The sequence below is a fragment of the Cynocephalus volans genome, chromosome 13, assembly GCF_027409185.1.
Source record: "Cynocephalus volans isolate mCynVol1 chromosome 13, mCynVol1.pri, whole genome shotgun sequence".
NCBI lineage: Eukaryota > Metazoa > Chordata > Mammalia > Dermoptera > Cynocephalidae > Cynocephalus > Cynocephalus volans.
In genome coordinates this window covers 1503865-1519748 of record NC_084472.1, presented here as the reverse complement: position 1 = coordinate 1519748, position 15884 = coordinate 1503865, and the positions used below count along the sequence as shown (strand labels likewise).

The window sequence follows — 15884 nt, the reverse complement described above, 5'->3', positions numbered from 1 at the left end:
CCCTTTCGCGACGACCAATCCAAAGTCGGCTCTGAGTCCCCGCCCCTCGCCTCGCGCCGCGAACAGACGTAAACCCGAGAGGCGCGCGGTACGGCCGATCCGGGCGGTGCGGCTGCTGGGGGCCTCGCGCACGCGCACTTGCCGGGCCGCGGGACGACCATTACGTGGGTGGTCGCGGGCTCGGTGAGGAGGGCCGCCGGTGTCTCGGCGTGCGCCTGGGCGGAGGGCAGGCTAATCCACTCTCGGCTGCCGGGCCGGCGGGGCAGTGACGGTTGGGCGGGTCGGGGGGGGGGCGGCGCAGGCTCCAGGCACGGGGCGGCCGGGGTGGTGTGCGCCTCAGCCCCAGCCCGGGCTCCAGGCTGAATTCCGCTCGGTGAGATTAGCCGCACGCTCCGTGTCCGAGGCTCTTGGCCGGGTGAGTCAGCCTTCTTGGGGCTCTCTTCTTGTTCCGCTCCCACGTGGTGCTTGCGGCTCTTGGGGGACAGACGCCGCTGCTCTTTGCTCTGGAGCGTCTTTCTCGCTGTGGTGACTGGTGGTTTTTGCTGTATGCGTGTTGTGATGTGCGGTTCTGTTTCTCCTTAAAACTCTGACCCGGGAAGTAACCTTGTGAACTCAGCGCTGAGGGATCTGCCCCTGTCGCCCGGTCACTCACTTTTGATTTGGTTTCTGCTAGGTTGCGTTCATTTTTGTTCCTACCTTACCTAACGTTCTTTGCCTGTGACTTCATTATGAACGTAACGTGAAATGAGACAAGAATGCTTAATATCGCTCTACTTTTGCTTTGCTTTTTATTTCAGATTTTGTTTAGTAAAACATGAGGTTCCTTTCGACGCGGTTGTTTGGAGGACAGTTTTTTATATGACAATATTTCCATTTGCTGTTACCTTTTTGAAGTCATACAGCTGGCGTTTTTACTGCTCCAGAATCAATTTTTTTCCCCCAAATTTCAGTTTTGTGAGCAAATTTTACGGTAAGAGTTGAAAAACTAATGTACTAAATGACTACCTAAGTATATCTTAAAGTGCCAAGAGTAACTGATGAGTCTTAGGGAGGTTTGAGTGGGTTTTAGGTTCCACCGGGCGTACTTTTAAATGTGTTCAATTGTACGTGTAGATCTACAATTAAGGATTACAGTAAACTTATGTACCCAGCTCTATGTCAGGTACTGGGCATATACCAGTGTACAATATAGACGTTTCCCCAAGAAACTGACTTTCTCCATATACAGGGGTTAAAGTCAAAGATGAGGCCATCCACTGAGAATCTTGTCAATCATTTGTTCATTTCAGAGATATTTTTTGAGTACCTACTATGTGCTAGGCATTGTTCTAGGTTTTGGGAAATAGTGATGGACCAATAGGCAAGGCTCCCGCTGTTAATGGGCAATCATTTCAGTGGAAGAAGACAGATACAAAAATAAATAGTGGTGAGTGCTGGAAGAAATTAAAATGGATGTGATAGCCTGGGGAACTACATTTGACTTGATGATAAGGGATAACCTTAGAATGTTATCTTAGAAGATAACGTTTAAGTTGAGGTGAATGTCAACAGGAAGGAGCTAGTTATGCAAAGATCTGGGAGAATACCTAGGTCCTGAGATAGGATTGGGCTTGGGGAGTGTTGTAGGAGTAGACATTACAGTATGTGGTGAGTGAACCCGAGAGGGGTTAAAGATGAGGTGGAAGAGGTTGACAGGAGTTCACAAGGTTTTCAGTAGGGGCACGGTATGTGATTCATATTGAATGGTCCTTTTGATTGCTGTGTGGAGAGTTAATTGTAGAGTGGCAAGAGGAGAAGCATGGAGACTGGTCAGGAGGCTTTTCAGTAGGGTAGGGTGGTAGTAGTGGAGACAAAAAAATGTAAAACGTTTCACAGTGTTTTTTGGACATAGACATGTTTTGCCCTCAGGAACAGACTACACCAGTAGGTTTTATTCGGCAACAGTGTTTTTATTGAATTTTATTGGCTTCTGGTGGGGCCTTTAATTTCCAGTTGACCTTACAGCCCTGTTTTCTGACAGACAATATTTGCACCTGAAGGCATTTGAGTTTGAGATTCCAAGTGTGTAAGATGTAAATTGCATTATATAAAGTCTGAGGTCAGAATCCTGGGTGATCCTAATGTATAAGGAGCAGACAGGAAGAGGATGTCAGGTAAGATTCAGGAGCAGTAATTGTGGAGTGTTCTCCTAGGACACTTGGCTGTGAAGGAAAGGCAAGATGGTGGTAGCAGGATGTGCAAAGGAAAGATCAGGGCAGGTTGTCCTGTGCTACCTCCATCCTGATATCGGAGAGTTTTGAACATGTTTATAGAAATCAGGAAGAGAGAATAGTTAGAAATATCAAAGAGAGGGAAAAGCTGGTGCATGATCTGAGTAGAGGGAGCTTATATGATAGTTTGTGATGAATTTGCTGTGTATTGACGTAGTTTGAGAACATTTACTTATTGATTCACTCAAATTAATTGAGGGTCTCCTTTGTGCCAGCAGTGCAGTAGGTAGGAATGCAGTGGTAAGCCAAATGGGTGGAGTCATTGCTCTCATGGAGCTTAGGTTCTAATGTGGGAAGAAACACAAGTAGGTGTGTGAATTATACAGCATGTCAGATATCGCTCAGTACTATAGAAAAAAGAAAGCAGGGCAAGGGGGTTGGGAGTGCTGTGCCCAACTCTAGGTTGATGAGGCAAGGCCTGACATTAAAGTGAACATTGGTACAGAGACCTGAAAGACGTGAAGGTACAAGATGTGTAGGTACCTGCAGCATTAGGGGCTGGGCAGAGGTAAGAGTCAGGGCAAAGGCCCTGGCGGAAACTGCTTAGCACATTTCAGGGACAGCAGGGAGGTTAAGATGGCTGGAATGGAATGAGTAAGAGAGGAGTAGTAGGAGGTGAGGTCAGAGATCATTTAGTCCCTTGCTGGTTATCATAAGGATAGCTTTTTATTCTGATTGAGACAGGAAACCAGTGGAGGGAGGGTTTGAGCTAAGAGTGATGCTATGTGACTTATCTTACAGGAGTAACTTTAGTGTGTGGAGAATGGACTAAGAGGAAGAGTGGAGGCAAGAGACAGTGAGTGTCAGATAGGAGGTGGTAGTGGCTTGACCAAGGTGGCAGCTGTGGAAGTAGTGAGGAATGGCAAGGTTCTGGTTGTATTGTTAAAGTATAGCCATTGGAATTTGCGTAGGGATTGCATATAGGGTATGTGTGTGAGAGGGCTTAGTGGAGACTAAGGTTTTCAGCCTAAGCAACTAGGGATTGGCGTTGTCATTTTCTCTGGTAGGGAAGATTGAAGAGCAGGCTTTTCTTGAGGGGGTTGGACTGAGGTGGAGTCAAGATTTGAATTTTAGGTGTCTGTTAGAAATCTAAGTGGAAATGTCATGTGGACAGTTGAGTATTTGAGGTTCAGGAGAGAGGCCCATGCTGGAGGTGTAAATATCACATGGTATTCAAAGGTTTGAAGCTAAGGACAGTTCCTCAGAGAGGGTGGGTAGATGGAAGAGATTGAGGACCAAGCTCTGGAGTGTTCCACTATGTGGAAGTCCTGGACTGTCCAGGTTCAGACAAGGACAAGGAAAAGAGGCAACTGGTAAAGGCTTAGGAGAACCAGACAGCTGTGTCTTGGGAATCAAGTGAAGAAAGTATTTCCCCAAGGAAGGAATAATAATCTGAATCACATACTGTCAGGCTGAAGAAGAGGTTGGAAAATTGACCATACCATTTTAGGGCTTGGCAACAGGGAAATCACTGGTGATGTTGACAAGCATTGTTTTCATGGGATGAAAGCCAGATTGGGTGTGTTCAGAGTGGAACTTAGTGGCTAGTCATGGTTTCTCTTGGGGGATTGTGTAGTAAAGCAAGCACAGATAGGAGTGGTGGCAGCCGAAGGGCGATAATGGGGTGCAAGAAAGGGAAGGCTTTTTTAAAAGATGGGAGAACTAACACCATGCACAGCATGGGAATGATTGCACAGAGAGAGAAGACGACGATGTTTAAGAGAGGGTAGTTGTTGCAGTGGTGAGAGGGTTTTGATCAAAGTGGAGAGGTATACTTCAGACAGGAGCATGGGCACTTCATCCATAATCAAGTAAGTTTTTATAGCTCCCTAGTGGTCTTAAAACTTTTTCTACTTTATAGAGTAATTGAATTAATCCATATTACCTAAAATCTATACTTTAATCCATTTTTCCTTGGCCCTAGCACAGTCCTTTATTCTTACCATATATGGTAGGTCTTTGAATAGTCTTACATGCTTTAAGTCCTCTGCCTTCCTGTACTGTAGTTTGATTGTACCAGTCCTTTCATTGGTTACAGAATATAGTCCAAACTTCCTAATACACCATTTAAGGTTTTTAGGATCTGACTCTATTCTGTTATTCTAGTTTTATTTGCCATGTTATTTTGTACGCTGTGGCCAAAAATACATTGGAGTATTTGTTATTGCCACCACAGACGTAGTACTTAAGAGTGGATGTTGGAGTCAGACCTGGGCTTGAATCTTACCAATTGTATATCCCTGGGAAAATTTAGCTAATTTAGTCTCTGAGTTTGTTTCTTCATCTGTAAAATGATAATACCTACATCATAAGGTTTTCAGTGGATTCAGTGTGTTAAGACAGTAGGTATGCAGTAAATTTTACTTCTTTTCCCCCTTTGCTCATGTTTATTTGTTATCCCAAAAAAGTCCCTCATTCCATACTCTGCCTGTAAAAGTTTTTCTCGTTCTTCAAGGTACAGTGCCAAAACCCTATCAGTTTTTGAGTTTTTCCTGATTTAATTTATTTATCTTTTGTTGTTTCCCTCCTTATATGCTTTATTGAATTCCATGCAGTGCTTGCATGATGGGCATTCTGAAAGGTTTTTGGGATTGAGTAACGTCCTGGGTACTGTGATCAGAGTCAAGCACCAGTGTGGGCTTGTAGGTTCTCCATGGATGGTGTAGATTTTGTGCCAGAGTCATTTGTGTACCACTTCTACCATTGTTGCCATGTCCATGTGCCAAGTATACTATATTTAACTTAAAATTTTTGGGGTGTGGGCTCACTTTTTAAACTGTACAGTCATCCTTAAGCATAATCGCTTAAATCAGGGGCTAGATTTTGCTACTTCTATTTTTTCTATTCCATATTGGAATGAGTATATAACTGCCAAACTTTTAAATATGCCCTAAAATCATCTGCATATACCATCAGTGTTATGCCATCTTTGCTTTATTTACTAGGTAAGTTTGTGGTAATTCGTTTTCCTTGCTACACCAAGCCAAGGGTAAATTAAACTATGTTGTATTTCATTACTATGTAAATTATATGAAGATAAGTTTAATGTTTGCTGTTAATATTCTCAGCTATAAAGTAGCAAAGTATTCTGAGAATTACTTTACCTCAGAATATTTACCAGTAGTATCCCCTCTTAGTAATGTTCCAAAAGATGATTTTTTCCTAAGATTTATCAGTTTTCTAAGATTTATGAGACTTGTACTCTTAATCATTTGAAAAAGTTTTAGAGTGATGTTTGATTTATAAAATACTTTTGTTGTTGCAGTGAGATGGAAGATTTTCAAGGTATAGCGGAAGCATCATTGCCAAGCTTTTTAACCAATTCAGTACTTGGTAATAGTGGGATTTTGGAAAATGTCACTCTGTCTTCAAATCTTGGCTTGCCTGTTGCTGTTTCCACACTTGCTAGAGATAGGTCCAGCACTGATAATAGGTAAGATATGTTTGGATCGATTTTTTTCTTTCAGGTCTATAAAACCTACATCATACTGATATTTATGTAAAATTTCTCAGTTAAACTTGAGCTTTTTGCTCAAGAGATGGCCAAATATGTAAAATGAATATAGAAAAAGAGAACTTACTGTCTCTTTCCCTGTTCCATTGCCTTATCAGTGGGTGGGACTGGGATTTGAGCACTAGTGACCATTTTTGGTCCACTAATTGCTTTTTCTGTCTGTAGATTTTTGGATTTGTATTAGTTTATCCTTATAAGCAGCTGGTAATATAAACCAATTTGTTAATGAAGTTCGAAAGGGGAATTAACCATAAGGGTGTGGGAGTATGTGCTGAAATCAAGGGCAGGAATGCAGAACTGTGCCACAAGAAGGGACAGCAATCGGGATCTGGGAAGCGACTAGGACTTGGGTTTCTGTTTTCCCACTATACTTATCTCTGTGTAACTCTTTCATTCTCTTCCTTCTTTTAATACACTTGTTTTATCTGCTTTTCTGTACCATATTGCAGAATATGGCAACACAAACTTTCAAAAGACATCTATGAATTAAATTTCTAGCTACACAAGGAGACTAATAAACTGTCTCTTAAAATCTCATGTGTTGCTGGTCTAGTTTGTTAAGTGTCTGTCGCAAGTCCGGTCACCTGTGGCTATGGTTTTGGGTCATTGGGTGTATTTAGAGCTATGACGTGGACTCCCTTTTTAACTCATTTCAGCCTGGTTCACTATGTCTTTTTCTTCCAACCTGTTGCATACTTCTGAAGCAACTTAGCTCTTCTCATTTTAATAACTGTTAGTTTCAATGTCAAATTTCTCTTTCTTAAGTACTACACCAGATTTTATTTTCTTGACTTTTCTTATTCCAGTTTTATAACCAGATAGATGTTTGGTTAAATATACCTTATTTTGTATCTTCAAATGTAATATGTATAGTTCACTGCCCATTACATATAGGGTCTTGGATAATGTGTAAAGTTTGCCCATGCTTAAATATCTAACAGTTTTCCCATCTCCTCTCAACCTAAACGTTTGGTGAGGCGCATCATTGTTATCTTTGGGATGAAGAGTTGCATTAACTCTTCTCTAAAACTCTGTGACTGTATTGTTGAATACACATAACCAACCCTGATGGTTGGTTTTACAGTCATGCAACCCTATGTCATGGTGAATTTTAAATGTGTATAATTTAATTCTTAACTATTAAAACAAAATTTTTTTGTGTAGGTGTTCTGGTGTCCAGGCATCTTACTTAGCAGAAGGGAAGTTTTCAGTTCCATCTGAGTCATCTCCTGGTAGCCAGAGTGATGTTGAACCGAGAGAGAGACTGCAGTTTAGCTTCCATGATGAAGAGTGAGTTCGTACCTTCACCTGCTTGCACTGTCACTCTTACTCAGTCTTGTGGAAAATGAAGATGTGATTGTGTCTCTGATTAATTCTAAGAATCTTTCAGAGTTTTCTTAAATCACATTTTTTAATCACATTTTTAATCTTTCAAAATATTTTTTATGATCCTAAAAGTAATATATGCTCATTGAAAAAAGTAGAAAATATAGAGTTATTAGGATAATTAAGGCCTGTAATCCCACTAACTAGAGAGTAGCCACTGATTACATTTTCATTCATGGTCTTCCAGACTATATTCTATATATTAAAATTTTTTTTATAAAATAGGATTAAACTGTACATATTGTTTATAACTTTTACATATTAATATATTGTGTTCATTTTTCAATGATAAATCTATGATGATGTTAATGGCTGTATGTTTAAGTCTATGTTGGGCATTTAGATTATTGCAGTTTTCTTATGAATGTAATTAACTTATTTATACATATACATTTATACATACATTTTGTACACCTAGGAGATTATTTTCTTAACGTAAATTCCTAGGATTTAAATTGCTATGTTGAAATTCCATTTTAGGGTGAGCCAATTAGCTCAGTTGGTTAGAGCTTGGTGTTGAAAATCAAGGTCAAGGGTTTGGACCCCTATACCAGCCAGCTGCCAAAAAAAAAAAAAAAAAAAATTCAGTTTTAAAGACCATTACAAATTGACACCTTGCTCTTTAGAAAACTTGTGTCAGTTTACATTGCTACTTGATTCATATGAGAATGCCTACTTCTCCAAGTCCTACCCAACATTTAATGGCATTACTTTTAATCTTTGATTTTAGGAATAAAAATAATTTGTACACATACTTATATGCATAGGAGAAAGTCTGGAAGTGTATAAAACCAAAATGTAAATGGAAGTTATTTCTTTCCTTTTTTTTTTTTTTTTTGGTGGCTGGCCATTACAGGGATCTGAACCCTCAACCTTGGTGTTATCGGCACTATACTCTAACCAACTGAGCTAACCAGCCAGTCCTGGGAGTTATTTCTGGATGGTGGTATTACAGATCACCTTAACCTTTCTATGTTTAAATTCATGTTTGAGTATTTATGGGATTGAAAATACTTCATTTATTTTTTTGATTTCTTTCCTTTTTTTTGCAAGAGTTTATACTTAAATGTACAACAGGCTCCAAGATAACACTTCATTCCAGCTATAGGTGGCAAAAGGTATTGTGGCAAAAGGTATTGTGGCAAAAGGTATTGTGGCAAAAGGTATTGTGGCAGGGAATTTAGATGTTTAAATAGGAATGGAGTCAAGGGTCCCCACTGCTCCAAGGCACAGGGAACAGCTTACTTTCTGCCACATTTCTTCATTCCGCCTGTGGCCAAGGGCTCTTCCCTGCGGCCTTTGTTTTCAGTTCCTCTAGGTACTTCTCTCCTCTTTTTATTTCTGCTTGAGAGCCTTATCTACCTCATGCATCTCCTTGGTGTGCTTCTTGGGCTGTTTCCGGGGCTTCTTCTTGCCATTTTCACAGCCGGACATAGTGCCCACTGCGCCTTCCCCAGACCCTGCCACCGGAAACCGGATTGAACATACTTTAATCTCTATTCGTTATTTATATTTCTGTTGTGAATTTCCTCTTGATAGCCTTTATATATAAGTGCTTTATATATATATATTAAAGATGTTAGCCCCTTGTACACTCATTCATGCTCTGTTCATTTTCGACTGAGCACCTACTATATGTGAAGCACTTTTTGCAGGTGCTTAGGAAATACCGACGAACAGAACAGATGTTAAACAAAAGACATTAAAATATACCAATTTTATGGTATGTTAGAAGGGAAAAGTGCTAGGAAGAATTAGGACATGATAAGGAGGGTCGCTAGGCAGGCTGTGAAGGCAGTGGTTAGTGTGGGTCTCATTCAAGACGTAAGATATGAGCCAAGACTCGAGGACAGGAGTAAGCCATTTGGACACCAGGAGGAAGATGACTTCAGGCAGGGGATGCGGCCAGCATGAGGCACTAAGGAGAGCACATGCAGTGTGTTCGTAGAGCACCAGGGAGGCTGGAGGGGTGAGCAGGACCTTGATGCTGACTCTGAGTGATACGGGAAGTCATTAGAGGGTTCCATTAGAGGGTACCGTTAGAACCTTTGAATTACGTTTTCAAAGGCTCCCTCTGGCTACTACGTGGAGAAGAGACTGTAGGAGACAAGGATGGGAATAGGTAGACCATGTAGGAGGCTCGATTGTCAGGGGAGTGAGTGGGTGGAGCAGAGCACCAGGCCTCATCTGTGGGACACTTCAACATTAGGAAGGTGGGGACAGGAGAAGCAGAGAGACTAAGAAGCAGTGATCACATAGGAGGAAAACGGTGTTTTGGAAGCCGGTGTCAAGAACAGGTATGAAAGAAGAGGGAGTTGTTCACCTGTGTCAGATGAAATGAGGACTAGGAGTTGACCATTGGAATTAGCGTAGATTAGGTCGTTGGTCACCCTGACAAGTAGGTTTTGGTGAAAGTAGGGAGAGGCACAACAGCTTCCACAGAGTGACTTTAAGAGAGAGTGGGAGGTTAATGTTAGAGACAGTGGACAGCTTGTGGAGTTTTGCTGTAAAAGGAAGCAGAGAAATGGGGCTGTGATAGCTGGTGGATGTAGTGGGTCAAGATAAATTTTCCTTTTTTTATGTGGTGGGAGAAGTTGCTCCATGTTTGCATGGTAATAGGAATGATCTTCTGGAAAGAGAAAGCTTGATTATGTAGACAGAGAAGAGAATTGCTGGATCAATGTGGTACAGATAGATTGGAGGCTCAGGTGGGGTCAGGATATAGAGTTATGGTACTAGAGGCAGAGGACTTTAGGGGTGGTAGATTTTCAGAGCTGTGAGGCTCTGGGGAGAGTGATCTGGAAGTGTTCCTGAGGGGCAGGAGGGCATACGTATTCCACCTCAATGCCATCGGTACCAACAGTGTAGGAGAGACGAGTTCCCGTTTGGCAGAGCTTAGGGAAAGCAGTGTCCTCACAGGATATCCAGGCTTTTGTTAAGCAGTAAGGTGAAAGGAATGGTCCGAGAAAGGGTTCAGGAACAGCAGATCTTGCTGGAACAGTACAAGGGCTCTGTCTGTTGAGTTGGGAAGAGAGGGGATGTGCAGTCTCATGGGGCTTAGGGTGCCAGCAGTGTGGAGTCCTGAGCCTGTTGTAGGAACTGAAATCAGTAGGTAAAGGGTGTTATCAAGTTAGTCCCACCTGGCAGATGTTGGTGATGAGACTGCAGATGTGGGGAGGGCTGGGGTATCTTGGGACCCTCTTGGTGAGGCGAGGAGGTCTGAAGAGTGTGCTGTCAGCCTGGTTTGGTGGAATCTCAGACACAGTGTATGGCCTCACTTCTCACTGCTGTCAGGGAGAGGTTGAGTGCTCGGTGCTGTCCCTCGACCCCTGTTAATCTCAGTGTGGGGTTGACAGCCTTGAGAAGCATGGCCTTAGTCCCCGTGTGCCTCTTTGACCCCTTCTGGGGGAGGAGGGAGTTTATGTGTTTCAGAAAGGTCTTTATTCTAACCTTGGAATTAATTGAGACTAGCTGAGTATAGAATTTAAAGATGGAAATAATCTTTCACAAATTTTGAAGGTATTGCTGCAATTGTGTGATAAGCCTTATGTCATTTTGATCCGTGATCTTTTATATCTGAACTATTTTTTCTCTCTGGAAACTTTTAGAATCCTCTCTAAGTCCTTTGTGGGTGAGGGTATTTTCCCCCACTCGCTAAAATTGTAATTTGTATCAATCTAAGTTCTAGATAATTATTATTTCTTTTGGCCGTTTTGTTCTATTTTTCTCTCTTTTTCTGGAATTGGTATTTTGGATTGCCTGGGTTGGTCTTTTCCTATTTTAAAAAAAAATTTTTTTTTCTGTTTTAGTGCAGAAAGACAATGTTCTGTGTAAGTTTCTAATTTTTTTCCTATTCTTTATTAAATCATTTGGCACTTGTAATTTTAATCTTTCTTAATGGCCCTTTTTTGTGGATGTAATAGCTACTTGAACATTTCTGAGGATTTTAATTACAACATTTTCAAAGTTCTGTAAATTATTTCTTGTCTCTGTGGTTGTTTAGTTTGTTCATCTTTATTTTTGTCTTTGAGCTGCTCCTTTTCTCCTTGTGTCTGATTTGTGGCTGTCTTCTAAGCTGCACGTGTGGGCATCCTTGGCTGTTGCATACATAGGTCTCATTTCCATTAGGCCTCCTCTTGAGGGGGCCATCGTTCCTGGGTGACTTGATTTTAGAGTTAGCAGCTTAGGAATCTTAAATTTGTGCCAAATGTTTAATGCTTTGTTCTAGGCTGCCCAGTTGGGACTGGTGATTCTCATTCGGTTGCTTCTCTTTTGTAGATTTCCCTGCCATCATTTTTTTTTTTTTTTTTTTTTAATTTTCTTTTGTTGATATACATTGTGGCTGATTATTGCTCCCCATCACCAAAACCTCCCTCCCTCCTCCCTACCCCCTACCCCCCAACAATGTCCTTTCTGTTTGCTTGTCGTATCAACTTCAAGTAATTGTGGTTGTTATATCTTCTTCCCCCCTCCCCCCGGTTTGTGTGTGTGTGTGTGTGTGTGTGTGTGTGTGTGTGAATTTATATATTAATTTTTAGCTCCCACCAATAAGTGAGAACATGTGGTATTTCTCTTTCTGTGCCTGACTTGTTTCACTTAATATAATTCTCTCAAGGTCCATCCATGTTGTTGCAAATGGCAGTATTTCATTCATTTTTATAGCTGAGTAGTATTCCATTGTGTAGATGTACCACATTTTCAGTATCCACTGATCTGATGATGGGCATTTGGGCTGGTTCCAACTCTTGGCTATTGTAAAGAGTGCTGCGATGAACATTGGGGAACAGGTATACCTTCGACTTGATGATTTCCATTCCTCTGGGTATATTCCCAACAGTGGGATAGCTGGGTCGTATGGTAGATCTATCTGCAATTGTTTGAGGAACCTCCATACCATTTTCCATAGAGGCTGCACCATTTTGCAGTCCCACCAACAATGTATGAGAGTTCCTTTTTCTCCGCAACCTTGCCAGCATTTATCGTTCAGAGTCTTTTGGATTTTAGCCATCCTAACTGGGGTTAGATGGTATCTCAGTGTGGTTTTGATTTGCATTTCCCGGATGCTGAGTGATGTTGAGCATTTTTTCATGTCTGTTGGCCATCTGTATATCTTCCTTAGAGAAATGCCTACTTAGCTCTTTTGCCCATTTTGTAATTGGGTTGCTTGTTTTCTTCTTGTAAAGTTGTTTGAGTTTCTTATATATTCTGGATATTAATCCTTTGTCAGATGTATATTTTGCAAATATTTTCTCCCACTCTGTTGGTTGTCTTTTAACTCTTTTCATTGTTTCTTTTGCTGTGCAGAAGCTTTTTAGTTTGATATAATCCCATTTGTTTATTTTTCCTTTGGTTGCCCGTGCTTTTGGGGTCGTATTCATGAAGTCTGTGCCCAGTCCTATTTCCTGAAGTGTTTCTCCTATGTTTTCTTTAAGAAGTTTTATTGTTTCAGAGTGTATATTTAAATCCTTAATCCATTTTGAGTTGATTTTAGTATACGGTGAGAGGTATGGATCTAGTTTCATTCTCCTGCATATGGATATCCAGTTATCCCAGCACCATTTGCTGAAGAGGCAGTCCCTTCCCCAGTGAATAGGCTTGGTGCCTTTGTCAAAGATCAGCTGGCAGTAAGTGTGTGGGTTGATTTCTGGATTCTCTATTCTATTCCATTGGTCAGTGTGTCTGTTTTTATGCCAGTACCATACTGTTTTGGTTATTATAGCTTTGTAGTATAGCTTAAAGTCAGGTAGTGTTATGCCTCCAGCTTTATTTTTTTTGCTCAGCATTGCTTTGGCTATGCGTGGTCTTGTATTGTTCCATATAAATGTCTGGATAGTTTTTTCCATTTCTGAGAAAAATGTCTTTGGAATTTTGATGGGGATTGCGTTGAATTTGTATATCACTTTAGGTAGTATGGACATTTTCACTATGTTGATTCTTCCAATCCAAGAGCATGGGATATCTTTCCATCTTCTTGGATCCTCTGTAATTTCTCTCAGCAGTGGTTTGTAGTTCTCATTATAGAGATTTTTCACCTCCTTGGTTAACTCAATTCCTAAGTATTTTATTTTTTGGGTGGCTATTGTAAATGGGCAGGCTTTCTTGATTTCTCGTTCTGCATGTTCACTATTGGAGAAAAGAAATGCTACTGATTTTTGTGTGTTGATTTTGTATCCTGCTACTGTGCTGAAATCATTTATCAATTCCAGCAGTTTTTTTGTAGAGGTTTTAGGCTGTTCGATATATGGGATCATGTCATCTGCAAACAGGGACAGTTTGACTTCATCTTTTCCAATCTGGATGCCCTTTATTTCCTTCTCTTCTCTGATTGCTCTGGCTAGTACTTCCAACACTATGTTGAATAGGAGTGGTGAGAGTGGGCATCCTTGTCTAGTTCCTGTTCTTAAAGGAAAAGCTTTCAGCTTTTCCCCATTCAGGATGATATTGGCAGTGGGTTTGGCATATATGGCCTTAATTATGTTGAGATTCTTTCCCTCTATACCTAACTTATAGAGGGTCTTTGTCATGAATGAGTGCTGAACTTTATCAAATGCTTTTTCAGCATCTATAGAGATGATCATATGGTCCTTGTGTTTGAGTTTATTAATATGGTGTATCACATTTATTGATTTGCGTATGTTGAACCAACCTTGCATCCCTGGGATGAATCCCACTTGATCGTGGTGAATAATTTTACGTATATGTTGCTGTATTCTGTTTGCTAGTTTTTTAGTGAGGATTTTTGCATCTATATTCATCAAGGATATCGGCCTGTAGTTTTCTTTTTTGGTTATATCTTTACCTGGTTTTGGTATCAGGATGATGTTTGCTTCATAGAATGAGTTTGGGAGATTTGCGTCCGTTTCAATCTTTTGGAATAGTTTGTAAAGAATCAGTGTCAATTCCTCTTTGAATGTTTGGTAAAATTCTGCTGTGAATCCATCTGGTCCTGGGCTTTTCTTTGTTGGGAGCCTTCTGATAACAGCTTCAATCTCCTTTATTGTTCTTGGTCTGTTCAAATTTTCTACGTCTTCATGGTTCAGTTTTGGGAGCTTGTGTGTGTCCAGAAATTTATCCATTTCCTCCAGATTTTCAAATTTGTTGGCGTATAGTTGTTTATAGTAGTCTCGAATGATTCCTTGTATTTCAGATGAATCAGTTGTAATATCGCCTTTTTCATTTCTAATTTTGGTTATTTGAGTCTTCTGTCTTCTTTTTTTTGTTAGCCATGCTAATGGTTTGTCAATTTTATTTATCTTTTCAAAAAACCAACTTTTTGATTCATTGATCTTTTGAATTGTTTTTTGGTTTTCAATTTCATTCAGTTCTGCTCTGATCTTAATGATTTCCGTCTGCTAACTTTAGGTTTGGATTGTTCTTGTTTTTCTAGTTCCTTAAGGTGAAGTGTTAGGTTGTTCACTTGCCATCTTTCCATTCTTCTGAAGTGAGCATTTAATGCAATAAATTTCCCCCTTAATACTGCTTTTGCAGTATCCCACAGGTTTTGGTATGATGTATCATTGTTTTCATTAGTTTCAATAAACTTTTTGATTTCCTGCTTGATTTCTTCTTGGACCCATATGTCATTAAGTAGAATGCTGTTTAATTTCCATGTGTTTGTATAGTTTCCAGAGTTTCGTTTGTTATTAATTTCTAGTTTTAATCCATTGTGGTCTGAGAAAATACATGGGATAATTCCAATTTTTTTGAATTTATTGAGACTTGATTTGTGACCTAATATGTGATCTATCCTGGAGAATGATCCATGTGCTGATGAGAAGAATGAATATTCTGAGGTTGTTGGATGGAATGTTCTGTAGATATCTGCCAATTCCAATTGGTCTAGAGTCTTGTTTAGATCTTGTGTTTCTCTACTGATTCTTTGCCTAGATGATCTGTCTAATATTGATAGTGGGGTGTTCAGGTCCCCTGCTATTATGGTATTATTGTCTATTTCCTTCTTTAGATCTAATAGAGTTTCTTTTATGAATCTGGCTGCTCCAACATTGGGTGCGTACATATTTATGATTGTTATGTCTTCTTGATGGATCAGTCCTTTTATCATTAAGTAGTGTCCCTCATTGTCTCTTTTTATGGTTTTTAGTTTAAAGTCTATTTTATCAGATATAAGAATAGCTACTCTAGCTCGTTTTTCTTTTCTGTTTGCATGGTAAATCTTTTTCCATCCTTTCACTCTTAGTCTGTGTCAATCTTTTATGGGTGAGGTGGGTCTCTTGTAAGCAGCATATAGTTGGGTCCTCCTTTTTGATCCAGTCAGCCAGTCTGTGTCTTTTGATTGGGGAATTTAAGCCTTTTACATTAAGAGTTGTTATTGAAAGGTGTTGATTTATTCCTATCATTTTATTGGTTGTTTGGTTGTCTTAGGTGTCTTTTGTTCCTTGCTTTCTGTTTTACTGTTTGGTTTCTATGTTTGTTGGTTCCTTAGGTTGTGGATAGTGTTTTTGTTTGCATGTTTTCTCTTCATGAATGCCATTTTTATTATACTAGTGGGTTTTGATTTTTCTTGGGTTTTTATGGCAGTGGTAGTTATTTTTCAGGAACCAAACCCAGTACTCCCTTGAGGATTTCTTGTAAGGGTGGTCGTGTGATAGTGAACTCCCGCAGATTTTGTTTGTCTGAGAAATATACTATTTGCCCTTCATTTCGGAAGGATAGCCTTGCAGGGTAGAGTATTCTTGGCTAGCAGTCTTTGTCTT

The 15884-nt window shown here is 40.2% G+C and overlaps 1 protein-coding gene across 9 annotated transcripts in view; it reads left to right on the top strand.

Annotated features, from left to right (window-relative positions):
* Window positions 1-329: 329 nt before the first annotated feature.
* Window positions 330-15884, top strand: part of CEP192 (centrosomal protein 192) — a 132791-nt gene continuing 117236 nt past the window's right edge. For 7 of the 9 annotated variants that reach the window (XM_063077295.1, XM_063077292.1, XM_063077300.1 and 4 more), the window contains exons 1-3: window positions 330-415; window positions 5536-5703; window positions 6949-7074. In XM_063077295.1, coding sequence (XP_062933365.1) covers window positions 5540-5703; window positions 6949-7074 — 290 coding nt within the window. In that variant the 5' untranslated portion in view covers window positions 330-415; window positions 5536-5539. Of the gene's footprint in view, window positions 416-910; window positions 971-5535; window positions 5704-6948; window positions 7075-15884 lie in introns of those variants that run through there. The other 2 variants (XM_063077293.1, XM_063077297.1) reach the window with 2 other exon arrangements.